Source organism: Bidens hawaiensis, unplaced genomic scaffold (assembly GCF_021521415.1).
Source record: "Bidens hawaiensis isolate Kalapana, Puna unplaced genomic scaffold, B.hawaiensis_p1.1 tig00021345_1, whole genome shotgun sequence".
In the NCBI taxonomy this organism is placed as follows: domain Eukaryota; kingdom Viridiplantae; phylum Streptophyta; class Magnoliopsida; order Asterales; family Asteraceae; genus Bidens; species Bidens hawaiensis.
This window is the reverse complement of record NW_027493305.1, coordinates 354,442-372,924: the sequence shown is the minus strand read 5'-3', so window position 1 is coordinate 372,924 and position 18,483 is coordinate 354,442. Positions and strand designations below refer to the sequence as shown.

Sequence of the window (18,483 nt, the reverse complement as noted above, 5' to 3'; positions counted from 1 at the left end):
CTATCATCTCAAAATAAAACTATGTAAAAAATGTAGCAGGCTTACCGAAACCCGAACCACATTGCCACACCAACTGCAATAACACCGACGATAACGAACGGAACCCGAATTGCTCTGTTGGTGAAATTGAAATACCCATGATCAAGCCCCTGCTGTAGTAGTTTCTTCTTCTTCCTTTTCTTCTTATCGTTGTTACCACCCACCGGTACTCCATTATTCTCTGGTGGTTCTTGAAGGCCATTTTGAAACCGCAGTTGATCCGATTTAAGGCCTTCGAGAAGTTGAGTAGAAGCTTGAATGAAACTTGTGATTCTTGCCATAAGCATTTCAGCATCTAGAGGCCACTCATCTTGGACACCGCCGACAATCTCAGGTCCGGCGGGAATCATAGGTTCCACGACAATCTCATTATCACCGGCGGCAATCTCAGGTTCGGCAATCACGGGTTCGACGACGATTTCATTACCTCCGGCGGCAAACACAGGTTCGACGATATTTTCATTACCTCCGGCGGGAATGGGTGGTTGTTGGACGCCATCACCGGCGGAGAGAAACTGTTGCTGCTTAATTCGAACCCTTAACATTTTTTTTACTTTCAACTTTATTTCTCTTTACTTTTTATTTTTTATAAATTTTTAATTTTGTGTTTCGATCTCAAGTTAACATGTTGTAATGTGCGTGTATGGTTAAACATTTATACGCATATTTTTCCCTGTTTAGCGGCCCCGTCGCAACGCGTGGGTTCTTGATTGACTTAGTTATTGTTTTCTATCTTTTACTTTTAACTTGCATGATTCAACGTTTTACGTCTACTTTTCGTTCGGTTTTTATATTTTCATTTTTTTTATTTTTATAAGATTTTTTTGGCGGTCGCTAGTGGTGGTGTTGCATGGACGCTACTTGGTATAGTTTTACGCCCCCACGGCAACGCCAGGGGCTTTATACTAGTATTAAATATTAATGTCTAATATGGGAGAAATTGGATTTCTGGATTTCACTTTAATTGGAAATTTTTATACGAAGTAATGTCTAATATGGGTTTTGCTATATTGTGGAGAAATTGGATTTATGGGGTTGTGTCATCGGCTCGGCCATCTATCTTAGTCAACGGGTCTATTACATTTGAATTCAGTTATTCAAGAGGCATAAGACAAGGCGACGCAATATCTCCATTTTTATTCATTATGGCGATGGAAGCGTTGATGGTGATTTTTAAGAATGGATGTAATAATGGGGTTTTTCAAGATTTTCAAATGCCTAACGAAGGTCCTCTTCTATTTCATTTGTCATTTGTTGATGATGCTTTAATTGTGGGAGAATGGTCGGTTAGCAATGTGTAATCTCTAAAGCGGTTGTTGAGAGTTTTTAAATTAGTTTCGGGGCTGAACATAAAATTAAGAAAAACCACTTTGTTTGGGGTGGAAGTGAATTATCAAGAAGTCAAGGGGATGGCAGATATTCTTCATTGCAAGGCAGGGGAATTATCGTTTTTGTATCTTGGGATTAAAGTGGGAGCTAATACGAATAAAATTAATAATTGGCAAATTGTAGTGGATGTTTTTGATGAAAGACTAGCTTTGTGGAAAGCTAATACACTTTCTATGGGTGGTCGAATAATTTTGATCAAGGCGGTTCTCGAATGCCTTCCAAGCTACTAATTCTCCCTTTACCAAGCCCCAGTAAAGATTTTAGAGATCCTAGAGGCTAAAAGAAGGAGATTTCCTGTGGGGGGGAAGTGAGGATAAAAAAAACGCGTTGGGTGGCTTAGAATAGAGTAACCTCAGCTAAAGAGGATGGGGGGTTAAGTTTATGTCCTCTTAAAGACTCTAATTTATCATTTTTATCAAAATGGTGGTGGAGATTCAAGGTGAAAGATGATTGTCTAAGGAAAAAGGTTATAATGGCCATTCACCATACACCACAATCTTGGCCGGTTATTCCTCACAACAAACGCTTAAATGGTACTTGGGACAAGCAAATAAGTTGAATTTCGAGAATTATGCAAACAAACAAGCAAGCGAGTTTCAATCAATTAATAAAAGTAAATCACACCCGGGACTTCAAGTAAGTAACTAACAGTAATCTCATGCAACCTAACAGATTAATTATTACCAGTTAACTACAGACTGATCAATCGGACAAAACCTTAGACGTCAACAATTGCTTTACACACGACACTGGTTATCAAATAGTCCCTGCCAGTGTGACTCAGTTAAGGGCAATTATATGTTTTATCATATTCAATCTAATCAAACAATCATATGATCAATTATTATAGCAACTGGTAACGAGTTGTTCAGATCAACGTAAACCTAAACCGATTGAACACACAGAAATACCAAAAAACTATAATCATATATTGTAACACCCTTGGAAAACACAACATTGTCCCACTCTTAGGCTTAGGCAAACACAAATCCGTGAGCTCTTCGTGGGCAGAGAGAACAATATTGGTGGTGCGAGGGGCCGGATGTTACATATATCAACCATAAACAATTATACATAAGTGTTCTTAGTCACATGAGAAAACTGAAAGGATTACAAACTATACATTCCTGGGCGAGATTCAAAGAGATTAGCCAAGCCTCGACATCGTGGAATCGTCAATAATGATGTAGTGGAACATGTAGGTGGTCTTGATACGATCTGGAATGATGGAATCACCCCCTGGAAGCTCTGGAAATCGTCTTGGATGATAAAAACGAAGATCGGGTCGTGAATGGATGAAAATTGATTAAAACCCTAACTTTCCCGTCTGCACTCCCCATCGCGTATCGCGATGGGGGCTTCACAAGTCCATCGTGTAGTGCGATGGACCATTTGGTCAATTCTTCATTTAAACCCATCGCGCCACGCGATGGGTCTTCAATCATGCCCATCGCGTATCGCGATGGGACATGCCACCAGCAAACATCATTTGTATGTCTCGTTTCGCGTGCTGGACATCTCGGGTCTTCAATACATGCATCAGCAGGTCCAAAATAAGTACTTTAACGCCTGTGACCTGAAATCCAATATTGCACGTATGAAGTATCAAAGTTCATAAAATAAACGATTAAACTAAGAAATAAACGAACTAAACAATATACAAATTAACCAACCATCATGCCGTTGAAGGCGAATGCGATTGTCTGGCGAGCCATCCAGAATCGTCTTCCCACATGTGATAACTTGATAAAAAGGAAGATTTTTTTCGGCCCAGATATATATTGCAATTGTTTCGCGGCAGGAGAGTCGGTGGACCATTTGTTTGCTTCGTGCTATGTTGCAAACGTGGTGTGGTAAAAAGTTGGTAGGTGATGTAACTTTCAACTTTCTCATGTCAAAGATATTCAAGGATTATTTGGGGCCGTCAAACATGTCCCAGAGGTTGGTTATAAAAGAAAATTGGTTTATTCAATCGTGATGGTTACTATTTGGTGTCTTTGAAAAGCTCAAAATGAGTTCATCTTCGAAAACAATTCGGTAAAGATTGATAAAGTGCTAGGAGATTTAAAGGTGTTGAGCTTTCTATGGATAAAAAATAGGGTAAATTATATGAGTTTAGATTGATATAAGTGGAAATCAATAGTGTTGTAATTCGTTTTCGGCTGTATTGTGGGGCCAACCTTTGCTACTATCTTGGTAGGAAGGTTTTTGGTTTGTTTTGTATGAAAGTTGTTGTTCAAATAAAAAAAAGTTAAACTACCAACTAGTATTAAACCTTGAGAAAAAAGTTTAATTTGAATGTAACGAAAAATACACTTTTCATTTTTTACTATTAACCTGTTTATCTAAAGGGGTCGTGTTCGGTTTAAGTCGACTACAGTCTTGAATCCATTCAAGCTATCAAAAATAAGACCAAAAGGCTCGGACAACATCAACTATAATACCAGTTTAGCTAATGGGGCGCTGCTCCAACAAGTTCGCACGACCCTTTTATAGGCGATGGCCTAGTTTAGGAAATCATCGCAACCTTAAATAGTCAATAGGTTCACACATTCATTTATGGTTTTCAACTTGTGTATAAAGAATGGATCTGTTGCAGGCGGTGTTTGGGCACACACATGCGACTATAAGTTTAATTAGGAATTTATACATATTATTTCTCATTAAGACTAGGATCGTCGGCTATGGTTCATTCTTACCCGCTTGTCCTACGTGAGATTACTATGCAAAGGAACAAAGGAGATACATCTATTCAAATGATAATAAGAAACCCACATAAGCGAGTTGGTCTGACCGACGGAATAGTTGGCAGTTAAGCTACCAACTAGCTGTTGTACCTAAAGTAAATCTGTTGACCCTAGGTTTTCATATGACGTCTTTCGATATAGGTAGGTATATCTTGAAAGGATAGGCTATTACATGTCCTTACTCATTCTCAATTAAATAATGTTTTTTATACCTTTATCATTAAAATCACTATGCTCTTACAATTTACAATTTTACTTGCTAGTGTTATGTGTGGCTTCTGATGCTTACTTAAAAGTCATCTATGATTATTAGTTAGTGGTGACAAGATGAGCAGGTTAATAATAATAATACTAATAATCACATGGTAAACTTTAACAAGCATAAAATCAAAGCATTAAAGGGAGGAGCATGAGGATTTAATCATTCAGTTTGGAAATTTGAAGCTACATATATCAAGTTGAAGTATTCAAATTGAAGATTCGAAAGAACCCTTAATCTTTCCTTGCAGCAGACTCTTCAATATCTTTGACAAGAGCATAGATTTGATCCCATTCTTCTTCAATCTGTTTGAAATCAAACTCTTGCATAAATTCTCGTTTTCCAAGTACCACTTCCCGCTTCATCTTCAACCTTTCCAGACGCGCTCCCATAGCAGCTCGATATCTTGAAACAATCTCAATGATTTTAGACTCTTCAACTTTAAACGCAAATGCGATTCGTTTGAGACCACAACTGAGGACCATCAACATCAATGTGTGTAGCTTCCTAGCAGCTTCATCTACTTTTAGACTCCTAACCTTCTCAATCGTAACGCCCTTCAACTGTTTAAAAACAATAGACATATATATAGTGTTAGGAACAAATAAAAAAAAAAGGGAACTGTTGTACGTTTAATATGCATGGTGAATAAATAATACAAGGAATACTTACCTGTTTCTCGGCGGGCATGTTGATGGCAACGCCAACTGCATCTGCATCTGGATATTGTTTGTTTTGAGTCGTGCTGTTTGCAGAATGGAATGCTTCCTCTTTCAACCTTAAAGAGTCCAACAGAAGGCCCTCAACGTGTATGTAACGGTAGACAATTCTCACAAGTACAGGGATCTTGAAGCCACGTGCCAATGAACATAGTTCAAAACCATAAACGTCCACGGTCAACACTTCAAGATCAAGGAAAGTGTCGCACATCTTTCTTTGATCGATTACGTATCTGTCTGTACGCTTTAGGGTAAGATTATCGATCAATCGACCACACTTACACTTTCGTCTTCCCTTGATCTGATCTAGGGTGGGTTTGTGAACGAACAATTAACTAATTGCGCACGTAGTTTGCCTCTTTATATATAGACGGCCAATATATATATCCCAAGGGATTTTGTTTTATATATCAATTCAAATGTTGCATCGTACTTATCCTCTTTTCGAATATTTACCGACTTCTTTTGAAATTATAATATTTTTCTTTATTGTGTCAAGAAAGTACTATATTTATATTTTTCAAAATTGGTTTGTTCCTGTGTATCCTTTTTAGGGTGTACGTCGAGTTACTTTTTTTATTGCAAAACAATAATAAATTTATAATGACACTCTTTAGAAGCACCATTTTGTATACATGAACTATCAAATAAATATAAGTAATTATAACTTCCGAATATAAAAGTTATTTAAAACTATTATATTTTACAAGTTAAAATTGAAAATATTTTAAAAGAAAAGACGGCGAATGTATGTGGCGGTGACAAATTTAAAAATCGTAGGTATGTGGATGTGCAAGAAAGAGATTATTTGGCACCCAAATTACTTATTTATCAGTATAGTTAGGGTACTTATTATTACGTAATATTATTGATTTAAAAAGGTTAAGTACTAAAACACCTTAAAACATAAAAAGCTACATAATGATTTAAAAACAACAATAACTTAAAGCAACAAACATTCACAAATCTAAGATAACCAAACCAAGAACTCATACTTATGCCTTGTTGCACTCCTTTTCTTTCTTCTCCTCGTCGCTCTTTGAATGATACCCCGGAAGCTTTTCTTTGATCATTTCAAAAATACTTTTTTTCTCCTTGTTCTCGTTTTCAGCATCCACATGGTGGTCAACATTTTGCACCTCCACCGGTGGTTGTGGTGGTGCAGTAGCATGTTCATCTTCAGTCTTCTTGTGGCCGCCAGGGAGTTTATCCTTGATCTTTTCAATCAACCCTTTTTTCTCTTCAGTTTCACTAATTGGCTCCGGTGGGTGCACAACAACTTCACAAGATGATGGTGGTGGTGGTGGTGGTGGTGTTACCACCACTTTTTCATACTTAGTTATGTCATCTTTTCGCTTGTCATTATTTTTTTCATTGTACTCCCTAACTTTTTCCTCGATTTTCTCTTTGAACTCTTCGACGTTCTTTTTGCCCTCATCAATCTTCTCAATGGTTTTCTCTTTGAGCTCCAAGGCCTTCTCTCTCGCCTCTTCAATCTTCGCATTGATCTTCACTTTATCTTCTTCAATTTGCTTTTGGACCTTTTCTTTCAAAGTTTTGTCTTTCTTTTTCTTTTTCTTCTTCTCTCCATCTTCACATTCCTCATCACTCGACTACATTCACAAGCATTATGATTACCTTCTAAACGCCGATGATAATAATATTATAGTTATAGACAATATAAAAGAAAGAACTTACACTTGAATTGCTATCCGATATGTGGAGTTTAGCGGGTACGCTTTCATTCTTCTCGTCTTTGCGCTCAGTCTCTTCACCCTTCTTGTTTTCATCTTTCTTTCCAAAGCAATCAAGCAAACCATGGGCCGGTTTCTTTTCACATTGCTCTTTGGTCTTGGGGGAGTGCTGGTGAACGACATTGTCAGCCATGATTGGAGCAAAAGGGAAGACAATTAATACAAAATGTAGGAATTGCTATTATGAAATGGGAAGTTTTTACTTTTGAAAATGTTTAAATGACGGTGTGTTTGAAAGGGAATTTGGGGTGGTTTATATAGGAGTCGGGATGCAAGGCCGTTTAAACTTTGGCCAATTTTTTTATGTTTTAATCATAGGGACCCTCAAAACATTTCATTTTTTTATATTTTTTAATCCCATAACTTATCGTTTTCTGATTTTAGTTTCTGTATAGGACTACCGGGCCGGCAGTAGACACCTTCTCCTTACCCTTCCCGGCGGCAGCCTTTTTCTTCCGCGCCAGTGGAGGACCTTCTGCGGATTCCTCAGAAGAAGAAATGTCAACAACTCCAGCAGCAGGCACAGCATTGAGGGGTTCAGGGTAGAAGATAGGCTTACCTGGCCGTCGGTGGCTCAGGATCTCTTGGCCCGGCGGGTAAACCTCCACGAACCGACCCGCGGTCTGCTCTAAGATGGGCAACTCGTTCTCATCCAGAGCACGAGTACCCATCCGCGCGGGACCATCTCCCTCTCGCGGGTTCAGGAGCGACTGAAGATCGTTCCCCTCTGAAATCAACAAGAAAGTTAGAAAAAATCGAAGTCAGCAAAATGAAACAAGACGTACCATAAGGGACAGAGTTCGAACCATATTCAAGAACGATCGGAACCTTATCCGCATTCGCCGCCTTCCACACCCGGCTCATCCCCAGCATCACCATCGCCGACTCCGGAAAACGGAAAACCGGGGACTGGACCCGGGATATCTTCGAGAACCATTCCGCCTCCTCGTAGTTGAGGGCGGGAAGGTTCGGAAGCGCCTGGCCATTCTTGAACTTCATGGCGATGGGGATGGCGCGAGCGGATATGAAGAAGAACTCTCTTCTCCACGAGCGAAGACTCCGCTCGGTGGTACAAATCTTTAAACCCTTAATCCGGGTTGTAAGACTGTACCACCCCTGGATGCACCTCCAAGTGTAGAAGGTCATCAGGCGGTCCACATGGGGCTCGATGCCCAGAATCCGGCACACCCACTCAAAGTGCCGGACCTTGGCAATGGCCATAGGGTGCACCTCGGTCAGGTGCACACCGTGCCTCTCCAGGACACGGTACACAAACTTTGTCAACGGAAACCTAAGATTTCCGTAGACAAAGAATGCAGCATAAACCCCGATCTTGCCACTAGGGGCATCGTACACAGTATGGTGGGGTTCAGGAAACTCAGGCTCGAGAGACTCGAGCATGAACTTCCTGACGATATACTGGTACAGATCGACAGGAAGAGAGCACTGGCATTCGCCAGCAGTCTTCTGGTCATCAGCATCATGAGAAGACATGGTGGAAGAAAGATGAAAAGAGATTTCAGGGTAATGCTTTACTGAACAGAAAAATTCGCCGGAAATTACTTGAGAAGAAGAGATGAAAGTGAAAAGTGTGAATTGCAAATAACCCTCTCCCCCTTTATATAGTAATCGTAATTAATGCGGTGAATTTAATGCGTAGGAGAGAGAAATCGAAGGTGCAATGAAACTATGACACGTGGCAAAAAGCAAGCTGGCAACAGCTGTTGAAAGGACGTGTGCCAGTAATTTCGCGGCCACGCGCCCGAAATCCCGTGCCCACGCGCCTGAAAAAACGACTGGAATGACCACATGTCATGTCGCCATAACTTCTGGCACGTCCTGACACAGTCAGAAGAAACCGTCGCACGACGTTTGAGGTATTGGATTGCTCTTATCCATTCACCAACTCTTCAAATTTCAAAATTCAAAATTTGAATAATCAAAAATTTAAAAAGTAAGCGGGAAAAGACCCCCTTACCTTGGCGACCAAGTAACCGTAAGACGGATGCGGGTACAGTGTAAAGGCAAAACCCTTCACATACCTAGCACCTGCAGGGAATTGAAGCCAAGAAAACCTTGGCGAACAAGTAACCATAAGACGGATGCGGGTACAGTGTTAAGGCAAAACCCTACACATACCTAGCACCCGCAGGGAATTGAAGCCAAGTACCTCGGCAACCAAGTAACTATAAGACAGGTGCGGGTACAGTGTAAAGGCAAAACCCTTCACATACCTAGCACCCGCAGGGAATTGACGCCAAGAATACCTTGGAAGTAAAGTAACCGTAAGACGAGCGCAGGTACAGTGTTAAGGCAAAACCCTTCACATACCTAGCGCTCCGCTGGGAATTGAAACCAAGAAGGATCTTCTGGGCAATGCTTGCGGAAAAGGAAATAACATCCCCGCATAGCGGGAACGTCGAGAACTACGTTGTTTGAAGCTCCAGGATGGAATTGGTGGTTTTAACATAATTGATCACTATGTTCAAAACTACCAAAACCTCACGGAGAATCCACACAAGTAGGACTCAACGCTCCTGACTTGCGAGGAGGTTACAGCCTACCCGCATCATACTCAAAGACCAAGCAGGAAACTCGGGCATTTCTGCAAGTGACAAGGACTTCCGCGGGAAGAATCCCCATGGAAAACCTTACAAAAACCCTTTTCAAAACCCTCTGCTTAAGTCCAAAAGTTCACCTCACTTTATTAAACATGCATGAGACGAACATTGGACTGGGGGGACTTGAAGAGGTAGGTCCCAGCAGAGCCCAGTTGGACCCGCAAGACTCACCTTAAACGGGGACGTCTGCGCAGAGACCAACTGGATCCGCAGGACCAACCACGCTCAGAGAAGTGACGTCCTTACGCGCAGTATGCAAGCTGGTCCCGCAGGAAATGCCTCCCATGGTGAAGGACTCCGCCTGTTCCCGCAGCCTCGGATACAAGCCATGAGGGAAGGCCACCCGCGCAGCATGGCTACACGCACTAGGCACTTAACTCTCCCCAGTGTCACCTGAAGGAATGAGCAAAGGCGGGAGGGGGAAAACTCCCGCCTAAATGAGCCAGTCCGTATGATGGAGGATCTTTTGTGTGATACCTGACGAGGTACAGACAAAAGATCTGACCAAGAATGCGACAGCTCACTGACAGCAGCATGGCAGACAGCACGCCACAGCACTGTGACCAATAGCCGCCGCCTACCCACCAACTCCTGCCATACCACGTGCCTAGCCTGTAGTTGGCAGAAGAGGAAGAGTGCACGACACGCCTGCTCTGTGTCAGCCGCTACCTATCCACCACTCACAGGCAGGGCACGTGCATAGGTTACAGTTGGTAGCGTGTTGGGCCGGCTAAACCCCTTGGAAACCTACCTTCGGCTATAAATACCCCAATGGTATGATCATCTTATCTTATCATAATATACCTGATATCTGCTCTAGCAATCTCTTAATATACTTTTATATTTAAAGAGCAATCTAGTCTGATTCTCACGCCGGAGGGTGGTCACAAGGAGGAACCCCCCCCTTCTCAGTGACGAGCTCACGGTGTCTGTTTTGCAGGTTATCAGAAGAACCATCTTCCAAGGGTCTAACCCCTCGTGGGAAACAGCTCTCCAACCCCCAGGTTACCAGTAATCTGTCCGGGGTCTGGTTAGTGTTTCTTCAAATATAGAAGCGTAGGTATATGTATGCAAGCTCTAGGGGCTAAAAGCTAAACATTTGTGTTTAAAACTTTCAATAACTATATGATAAAAAGTCATAACATGGTAACTAAAACTCACAACATTTTAAGCATAACAATTATAAACTTTTCTTGATAGCATCCCTAGTGATAAATTTGAATATAATTCATCACTCACCAAATCTCGAATAGTGAAACTATTCGAGAGTCAACTATGAGCAATGAGCAGAGGTGTAACACGGCTAAGACTGAGTTTGATAGTTTAACTAAAAAGTGAAAAAATATTCCGCTATGTCACTGTCACTGTCACGTAGGCATCGGGCCACTTGATCACTAACTTTTCACTAAAAAACGTGCAATGGTTAACTGAAAACATGGTTATTATCTAATTCTGCTTTCATATAAAAATGTGAATGTGGTATTTTGATTGATTGGAATAGGTTGTGCCCTAACTCTTGAGCCCCTTAGATCGTTACTCGGTTGACGCTCACATTTTCTTTCTTCGGCGCTCTATTTTCCTTGTGCGAAATGGTTTAACGACAATATAGTGATGATGTGACCCCATCTCCGTTACACTCGGTCTAAAGTCCTAAAAGAAACTGTGTCCAATACTTACCTAGGCTTAATTCTTATTATGATTGCCATTTCAATGAAATATTAGAATTATTTTCTTTCAACAAATATTTTCCTTAAGTCACAATTATAAGTTTATAACTTTAAAATTACCAACACTCATGCTCTAATTGCAAATCATGGCGCCACGTGGAATGGCGAACATGAACCTTGTACTGCTGTGGGTCCCACTTGGAGCGGAATTCAATCAATATATCTGGGAAAAGTGGTTTGGTCGGTCGTCACACCGAAAGAGAACTAGATCTTTGCGTTTCTGATGTTGTAAACATGTATATATATAGGATGAACAACCGAGACGCATATGGTTTGGAGAAACGGTAACGTTTAGTATCTTGGGTAATGGATCAGGTACTATGGTGGGACCTGGAATGAAGTACTAGCCAATTGTCGATCTGGGTTAGTGGTGATGTGGTCGGTCGGTTTGACTAATAAAATATAGTTCATGTCGTAAAGGTCGGTGCAGTGTACATGTTCGGGTATTTTTTTTCATGAAAAAACGTCCAACAACTCACGTGACGTAATTTTCGACACACCTCCACGGCTTGTTTTTTTTTTTCTTTTTTTTAACGGCCAACAAACGAAATTGCCTAGGTACTGTGTACGTGATGACTCAATGACAAAATGTCACCGCCAGCAAGCCCAAACCAGTCGCACGGAGTCCTTAAGCGCCTCCAAGTTATCTTCAGTTCCGGGGAAAACCCACCCGCCCAAAGACCCACTAGTGGTAAAACTCAGATGCTCTCAGGATCAAATTGGAGATCACAAAGATCCCAGTCTTCTTTCATTGAGCTGCTTATGTCCCTCTAAAGTGTTGTTAGTGGGATTTGAACTTGGTTTTTATGCTTTTCTTTTATTGTTTATTATGCTAAAATATATATTTTTTATTTAAAAACAAAAAGGAATTGAAGATTAGGTTTCGAGTGATGTATTTCATTGATTGAGTGAAAAGAAGTGAAGAGGAGTGGAGTGTAATGTGGCGTACAGTGAAGGTCAGCATGAAATCATTCTATGAATTATTTTGGCGTGGTTGATGTTAGCCTATACAATGAGGATGACGGTCACCTTTATACTTAGACGGTCGTTAACTTGGTTTTCTATGAGGATTGCAATTTAATTTTGTTTTGATGGTCGTTAATAGTTTGGTTTTCCTAAGAGTGAATGGTTTCATTGACAACTGCAAATGTAATTGCTTCAACGGTAGTTTTATATACTCATTTTATCATCAGTCTTGACTTTTGAGACTATTCGATAAAAATGTTTAGATTATTTAACTATTCAATCACTATTAGACGGGTGTCCGCGCGATTCAGCGGGAAACACATACATTTGTAATCATGTAACAAGTTTATGGGTGTTCGTTATTAGATTTGAAACCGAAAAACGTTCAAACCGGTCATTGGTTTGATTTCACCACTCAATTTTTTCATTAACTTTTGGCCGGTCATTTTCAATTTTCAAAGGTCCGTTTCGCTTTTTTCGACGACAAAAACCAGTTACTAACGGATTGACTCACGGTTTAATTTAAAAATCATCATAACCAGACTGCAAACGCCTCTATATAAAATGTTATTTTTTTAAATGAAATAAACTATAACAATATGATACTCAAATTAAAGAAGAAAACATGCTCGTTTTTATGGTATAATTTTTTTAAAAAAATATTAGCATATGAAAAAGTTATTAATGTTTAAAAATCATAAGGGAAGTTAAGTTAAAAAAGAAAATAAAAACAATATAAGAGTGAAAGATCAAGGATTATAGTTGTAACTATTTTAAAATTTAAAAAACTTAAGCAAATTAAAGGGGTCAATGTTGTAATTATTATGTAATACACTTTTTTAGTTGACAAGTTTGTTCTTATCGTAGTTGTATTAGAGGCGGTACCATGTGTTGATTGACTTGTGTCTTAATTTGTCTTTCTTTCATGCATTATATATAGTGTAAATATATATATAGTATAGATATAGATAAAGAGCTCTTCGATTCCAATTTGGGCACAGTTGGAAGACATTTAACATTTTCATTTTTTAGAATATTACAAACATTACCTGCAAAGTAGTTATCGAATAAAGTTATTGTCACGATTAAATAATGATTAATTATGTGTGTTTTGGAATGTTATTGATCATTAACAAAGTGGTGTTTAGAAGGTATGAAGTAACACATTTTCTTTTCGATCAATATATAACTTCACCAATTGATTGTTTAGAAGGTATTAAGTGAAAGAACCATTCGTCATTGGTGGTTTCAAAACCGCTTCATAACTGGTAAGATTATGGGTTTTCACGTGTTTTTCTATTAAAAAGTTCTTCATTAACTAATTTCTTGTTATTATTTATCATCCTTTAATCCTTAATTCCATTCTATATGTACTTTTTTGAGATAATATGTAAAGCTTGTGTTCAAATTCTTTAACATACGCTCTGTGGTTGCTTCAATTGATTGTATACCAACACATAATGCCATGTAGTGACTGTGGAGAAATATATTTTAAAAGGTTTGTTAAAATTTTATTTAATGTGAAAATGTAAACGTAATATGAGCTTGACGGCATTTAGCGCGTCTATAGACGGTCGTCAAAAGAAAACACAAACTGATAGATAACCGATTCGAGATGGCTAATTTTCCAATATAGTGACTCTTTGAGCGGGTTAGACTCCAAAGAAATAGAGAGAACAAGACATAGTAATTTACTTCAATATTCTTCTTCCATTTTCATTAATAGAACCATACTTAAATACACATAAACTTAACCATACTAGGATAACTAAAATAGAACGTGCAACTACATGACATAATCATGAACATGGGAACATGCCAACATGGGTAAGTGCTATAGTATGCATGCATGCAGAAAAGAAGGATAGTGCAACGTGGGTAGATACGGTGACCGTATCAATACTCCCCGTCTAAAAAACGGCCTTGTCCTCAAGGCCGAGAATGGTTGCTGCCATGGTGGTCGCCACTCACGTCTTCCATTAGCGTTCGGTTCAGTCGCATTGTCGCACAACGGTTGTTGCCATGGTGGTTAGACCCATCAAAGGTAGGTAACATAATTTTTGGAGGACGGGCTGGTTGTTACCGAGCGGTGGTGGCTGGTTGTTACCGGTCGGTCGTGGCTGGTGACCAGGTGGTGGAGGAGGCGGCGGCGGCGGCTGGTGACCAGGTGGTGGAGGCGGCGGCGGTGGAGGTTGCGGTGTTGAACTGCTAGGGTCGGGTGATTTGGGATTGGTTTGTTGGAGGGTGGCTATGAGGTGATTGGTTTGCTCATATTGAGCAGTGAGTTGTTTCACGATCACATCCAGGTGGGATTTGTGATCAATAGCAAGTTGTTGTTGGCTAGAAACGATGCGGTCGGTATTAGCAGTGAACGCAACAGTAAGTTGCTTCATGCTTTCAGTTAAGGCGGTGAGGAGTTCATCAGTGGTAGGCGGTTCACGGCGAGGAGGCATGATTGGAGGAAGAGGTCGAGAATGAAAGCACCAATGATAGTAACCAAATTCGAGATTGGCGATCTCCGATTGAAATTAAGAAACTAATTAAAATTATAAAGATACATACTTGTTGCAATTTTCTCTTCTTCTCATTACTAAATTGAAATGCCTTTTTATAGGCTACAATGCAAATAAAATAAACTACACCCACTACTCCACTACTCTACCTAAAATAAAGTAAACGTGCATCTAGGAAGAACAACATAACAAACATGCATGCAAAGAAATGGGAAACATGGAAACACGTGGGTGAAATAGGCTATGGGTTGGTTATGGACGGGTCATGGATGTTGGATCGTATCACAAACCGACGTTTGTGATGTATTGAACGGTCATTTTTTTAATGATTAAAATTTAACTTCAATATAAAAATTGCACAGGGTTGCCCAATATAAGCATGATGGGTGTCTAGTGTGTCTAGAGACGGCCGTACGCTAGACATTTAGACTGTCGTTGACCATTTGTGTGATATCTGACGGACGATTTGATCACCTGGTGACGTCGTCTCTTGGGATCAACCCAAGATTGTCTTCTTTGCATCAGTAAATGACGTTAATCCTTGCCTCTTTGGAGGACTGTTTATGTATGTTAGGAGTTTGGACGATCGTTTGTATATAAAGGCCCATGAAAGTTTAAAAGAAAAGATGGACGCCCCCACTGGGCCCGAAAGTTTAGAACTTGAGTGCTAGCTTTACCCAGGTACCTTGTTTGACCGGTCCTGATGCAAGTTAAAAAAATCAAAACCAACTAAACCAACTGACTAAGCAAAACAGATAACCAAACTGATCGGTTTTTAAACAATATAACTAGAGTGTTCGGTTGTGTATTTCGAAAACTTTGTTTCGATGTTGCTTTAAGAATCTTTAATTAAAACGGAGTAGTTTAAAACATACACCAATTTGGTGTTTGGGATTGCTTATTTTTACTAACTTATAACTTATTAACTTAATAAGGTACGTGTTTGGAATTGCTTATATTGTGAGATGAAAAGTTTAATAAGTTACACTTTTGTAACTTATTAACTTAATGAAAAGTTATAAGGAGATAAAATAAGGAATCCCGAACACCCCCTTAATTGATAAAATAGTCCGGACTTCTTATTATCACCGACTAACAAGATTCATCATTTGTCGTACCAAATTTCAACCTGGCGTGGTAGACTGAACATTACACAACATATTCCGTCTGGCACCCAAATTTACATCTAGCACGCAATATTTTCATCCAGAGGCATTTCTTAACTGAAAAGGAAATTTTAATGAAATTTGAATAAATAAAAAGTCAAAAGCCATCTTTTGACAAAGTCAGTAGTAGTCAAAATGGCTATTTCAATCCATAACTGATTGATTGTTTTTATAAGAAATTAACATGTTAAATGACTGCAATACATGTTTTGTTCTCTCCCTCGAAGAATGTCACATTAATATTATACCCTTATATTTGTCAACACTAATCATTTCATAGACTGATTGAAACCATGTGGGTGAGCATCACTGCAACTCGCAATTTTGTTAGAAGGACACATTTTATCATCTCAACATGAAAACACAATAAAAACCCAAAAAGGTACTTAATGATTCACTTGCCAACATTTAGTTACACTCGTACCATATAATGATCCCTTTACCGTATAAAACGCACCATCAACATCACGTAACATCAGAAACTCTAACACGACATACATTTAATTCATCTCTAAAGGGAAGACGCTTTCAACATAACTCCTAACATGATCGAACCTAACGGTATTAGAATGCAAAAACGGATGATGGAGCGTGTATTTTATAGGTTCCATATCTTTAGTCACCATCTCATAGGCAGGCACAATGATCACCACACAAGACCCCCACCATTTAACAATGACCTCTTTTAGTAAAACTGGATTTAACGGGAATGGACCGTCTAACATCAACCAAAATTCGGAGAAATGAACAGTTTCCTTAACCCAAACACGATTCTCATAGTCTTGTAATATCCAAACATCCATTTCTTCGTATTCCTCAACGCGGTCACGACCTACAACTCCTAAAAAGCCGTTTTTCATAAGAACCGGCTGGTTAGATTTTATTGTGTTCATTCCTTTCTTATAGTATCTTTTTTCGGTTTCATTAGGAGCAGCATCCTGAGGAATGTTAATAATCGAAAACTTTTCCGTCCTCAAATCAAACGCTAATATTTCGTTTTGACTTTGAAGCATTACATGAATCACACTATTGACACAAACACCATGTTTGGTCCCATAGTACCATTGATCCCCACTAACATCAAAAGGAAGATCAACGTCAATCGTCCTCCACGTGTAGTTTAACATAGAGAAGATCATAATCTCAATTCTAGTCGGTTTAAACGGTGTTACGCTTCGAATATCAAGCATTCTAACGGTCAAAATCTTATGTTCGTTTCTAGACTCATCAAAACCAAAAAAACAACATATATGCACCTTTCCGTAAGCCTGGACCGGCTCAGCAGCCGGTCCAGGAAGCTTAAAGATCTTACGAGTGCTCGGGCTAATAACATAAGCAAAGTTGTGCATGATGAATCCATTGCCAGAAGTAAACAAGACTAACCCATTAAGATGTTCAGCTTCTGTGGTTTCTTTTCTAGAAACAGTTGGAGCATTGTCCAGTGTCATGATATGAGTGACCGGACCACTGCCACAAGGAGCCGAGAGAAAGTGTCGTTTGCGAGTAGCGTGATCATAAGCTGAGATGAAACGGGCGGTGGTGGCGTGGGTAAGTTGGAGTTTGGCGAATGATGGATCGGAGATGAGAGAGAGCCATGGTTTACAAACGGTTTTGTATTGAAGTAGGGTTTTAACAGTTAGTCTTGAGAGGATATCTGTGATGATATCTTCGACGAATTCTTCTGGGAATGGAGTTTGGTCTTTGGGGAAGAACAAAGATAAAAACCTTTCCATGTGATCATGGATGGCCAAACAACACAAAAACGTTTCCATCATCTTTTAAGGGAAAATGAACAAGTGAACAAGTCAAATTTCAAATGTCTTGATATTATTGGGGTGGGAGAATAATGTAAAAGAGGAAATGAGATGATGTTTAGGGATTTTTGGCACTAATCATGCTTGTAATTATCTTGATAAAAATAGATTTTAGGGAAAAAAAATATGGAAACAAATGGGTTAAACAAGTCAACCCTCGAGCCTGTCCTTATTTGACTTGAACCTAGTTGATATAGCGAAGAAGTTTGCAGGTTCATCCTAAATCTGGCCCGAACTCATGAGTAAACCTAATTTTGCAAATTGTCTTAGGTTCGTGTCATGGTGTAATGTAAAAACTCACTTATTTCGGTTGACTAATTTTGCAAAAGCTTGACTAAAGTACGTTTCTGTTGATTTAATTAACTAGCTTGTTGACCCGTGTAAATGTTTGTGCCGAGTCAAGCTAAAGGTAGATCTCCGATAACTCGTGTAAACTTTCAAACATATATTCGAACTCTCATATCCTTTCTTTTTACAATAATATAATTTGGTAATGATTTCTTAAAACTTTTACACTATACAAGGAAACAATTGATTACAAAACAATACAGTAGTAATGACCGAATACTTTACTAATATATACTTGCTAAGAGTAATGTGTCAGTCTGATTACCTTACCCGAACGTTAATAACATATATATGCCATGTTTATTGATTATTCATTTGAGACAAGTTATGATAACCATTTTGTTATAATTAATTAATAGCTACATGATATAATTTATTAATCATATTTTGTCTAAACATGATAGGTACCCGAGTCGGGCAT

The 18,483-nt window shown here is 39.3% G+C and overlaps 3 protein-coding genes across 3 annotated transcripts; 1 reads left to right on the top strand and 2 right to left on the bottom strand.

Moving 5' to 3' along the window:
* The first annotated feature begins 1,025 nt into the window (after positions 1–1,025).
* LOC143563243 (putative mitochondrial protein AtMg01250) lies at positions 1,026–1,340 on the top strand. Its single transcript, XM_077050834.1, has one exon. It carries the CDS (start codon positions 1,026–1,028, stop codon positions 1,338–1,340), a length of 315 nt encoding a protein of 104 aa, XP_076906949.1.
* Positions 1,341–5,965: 4,625 nt separating this feature from the next.
* LOC143563235 (uncharacterized) lies at positions 5,966–7,172 on the bottom strand. The gene is made up of 2 exons (XM_077050829.1): positions 6,852–7,172; positions 5,966–6,766 (listed from the first exon to the last, which is right to left on the bottom strand). The coding sequence occupies exons 1-2, from the start codon at positions 7,038–7,040 to the stop codon at positions 6,149–6,151; spliced, it is 807 nt and encodes a 268-aa protein (XP_076906944.1). The 5' UTR covers positions 7,041–7,172; the 3' UTR covers positions 5,966–6,148.
* Positions 7,173–16,103: 8,931 nt separating this feature from the next.
* On the bottom strand, positions 16,104–17,872 carry LOC143563234 (F-box protein At1g30790-like). Its single transcript, XM_077050828.1, has 2 exons — positions 16,266–17,872; positions 16,104–16,209 (listed from the first exon to the last, which is right to left on the bottom strand). The coding sequence occupies exon 1, from the start codon at positions 17,673–17,675 to the stop codon at positions 16,401–16,403; it is 1,275 nt and encodes a 424-aa protein (XP_076906943.1). The 5' UTR covers positions 17,676–17,872; the 3' UTR covers positions 16,104–16,209; positions 16,266–16,400.
* Between the last annotated feature and the right edge of the window lie 611 nt (positions 17,873–18,483).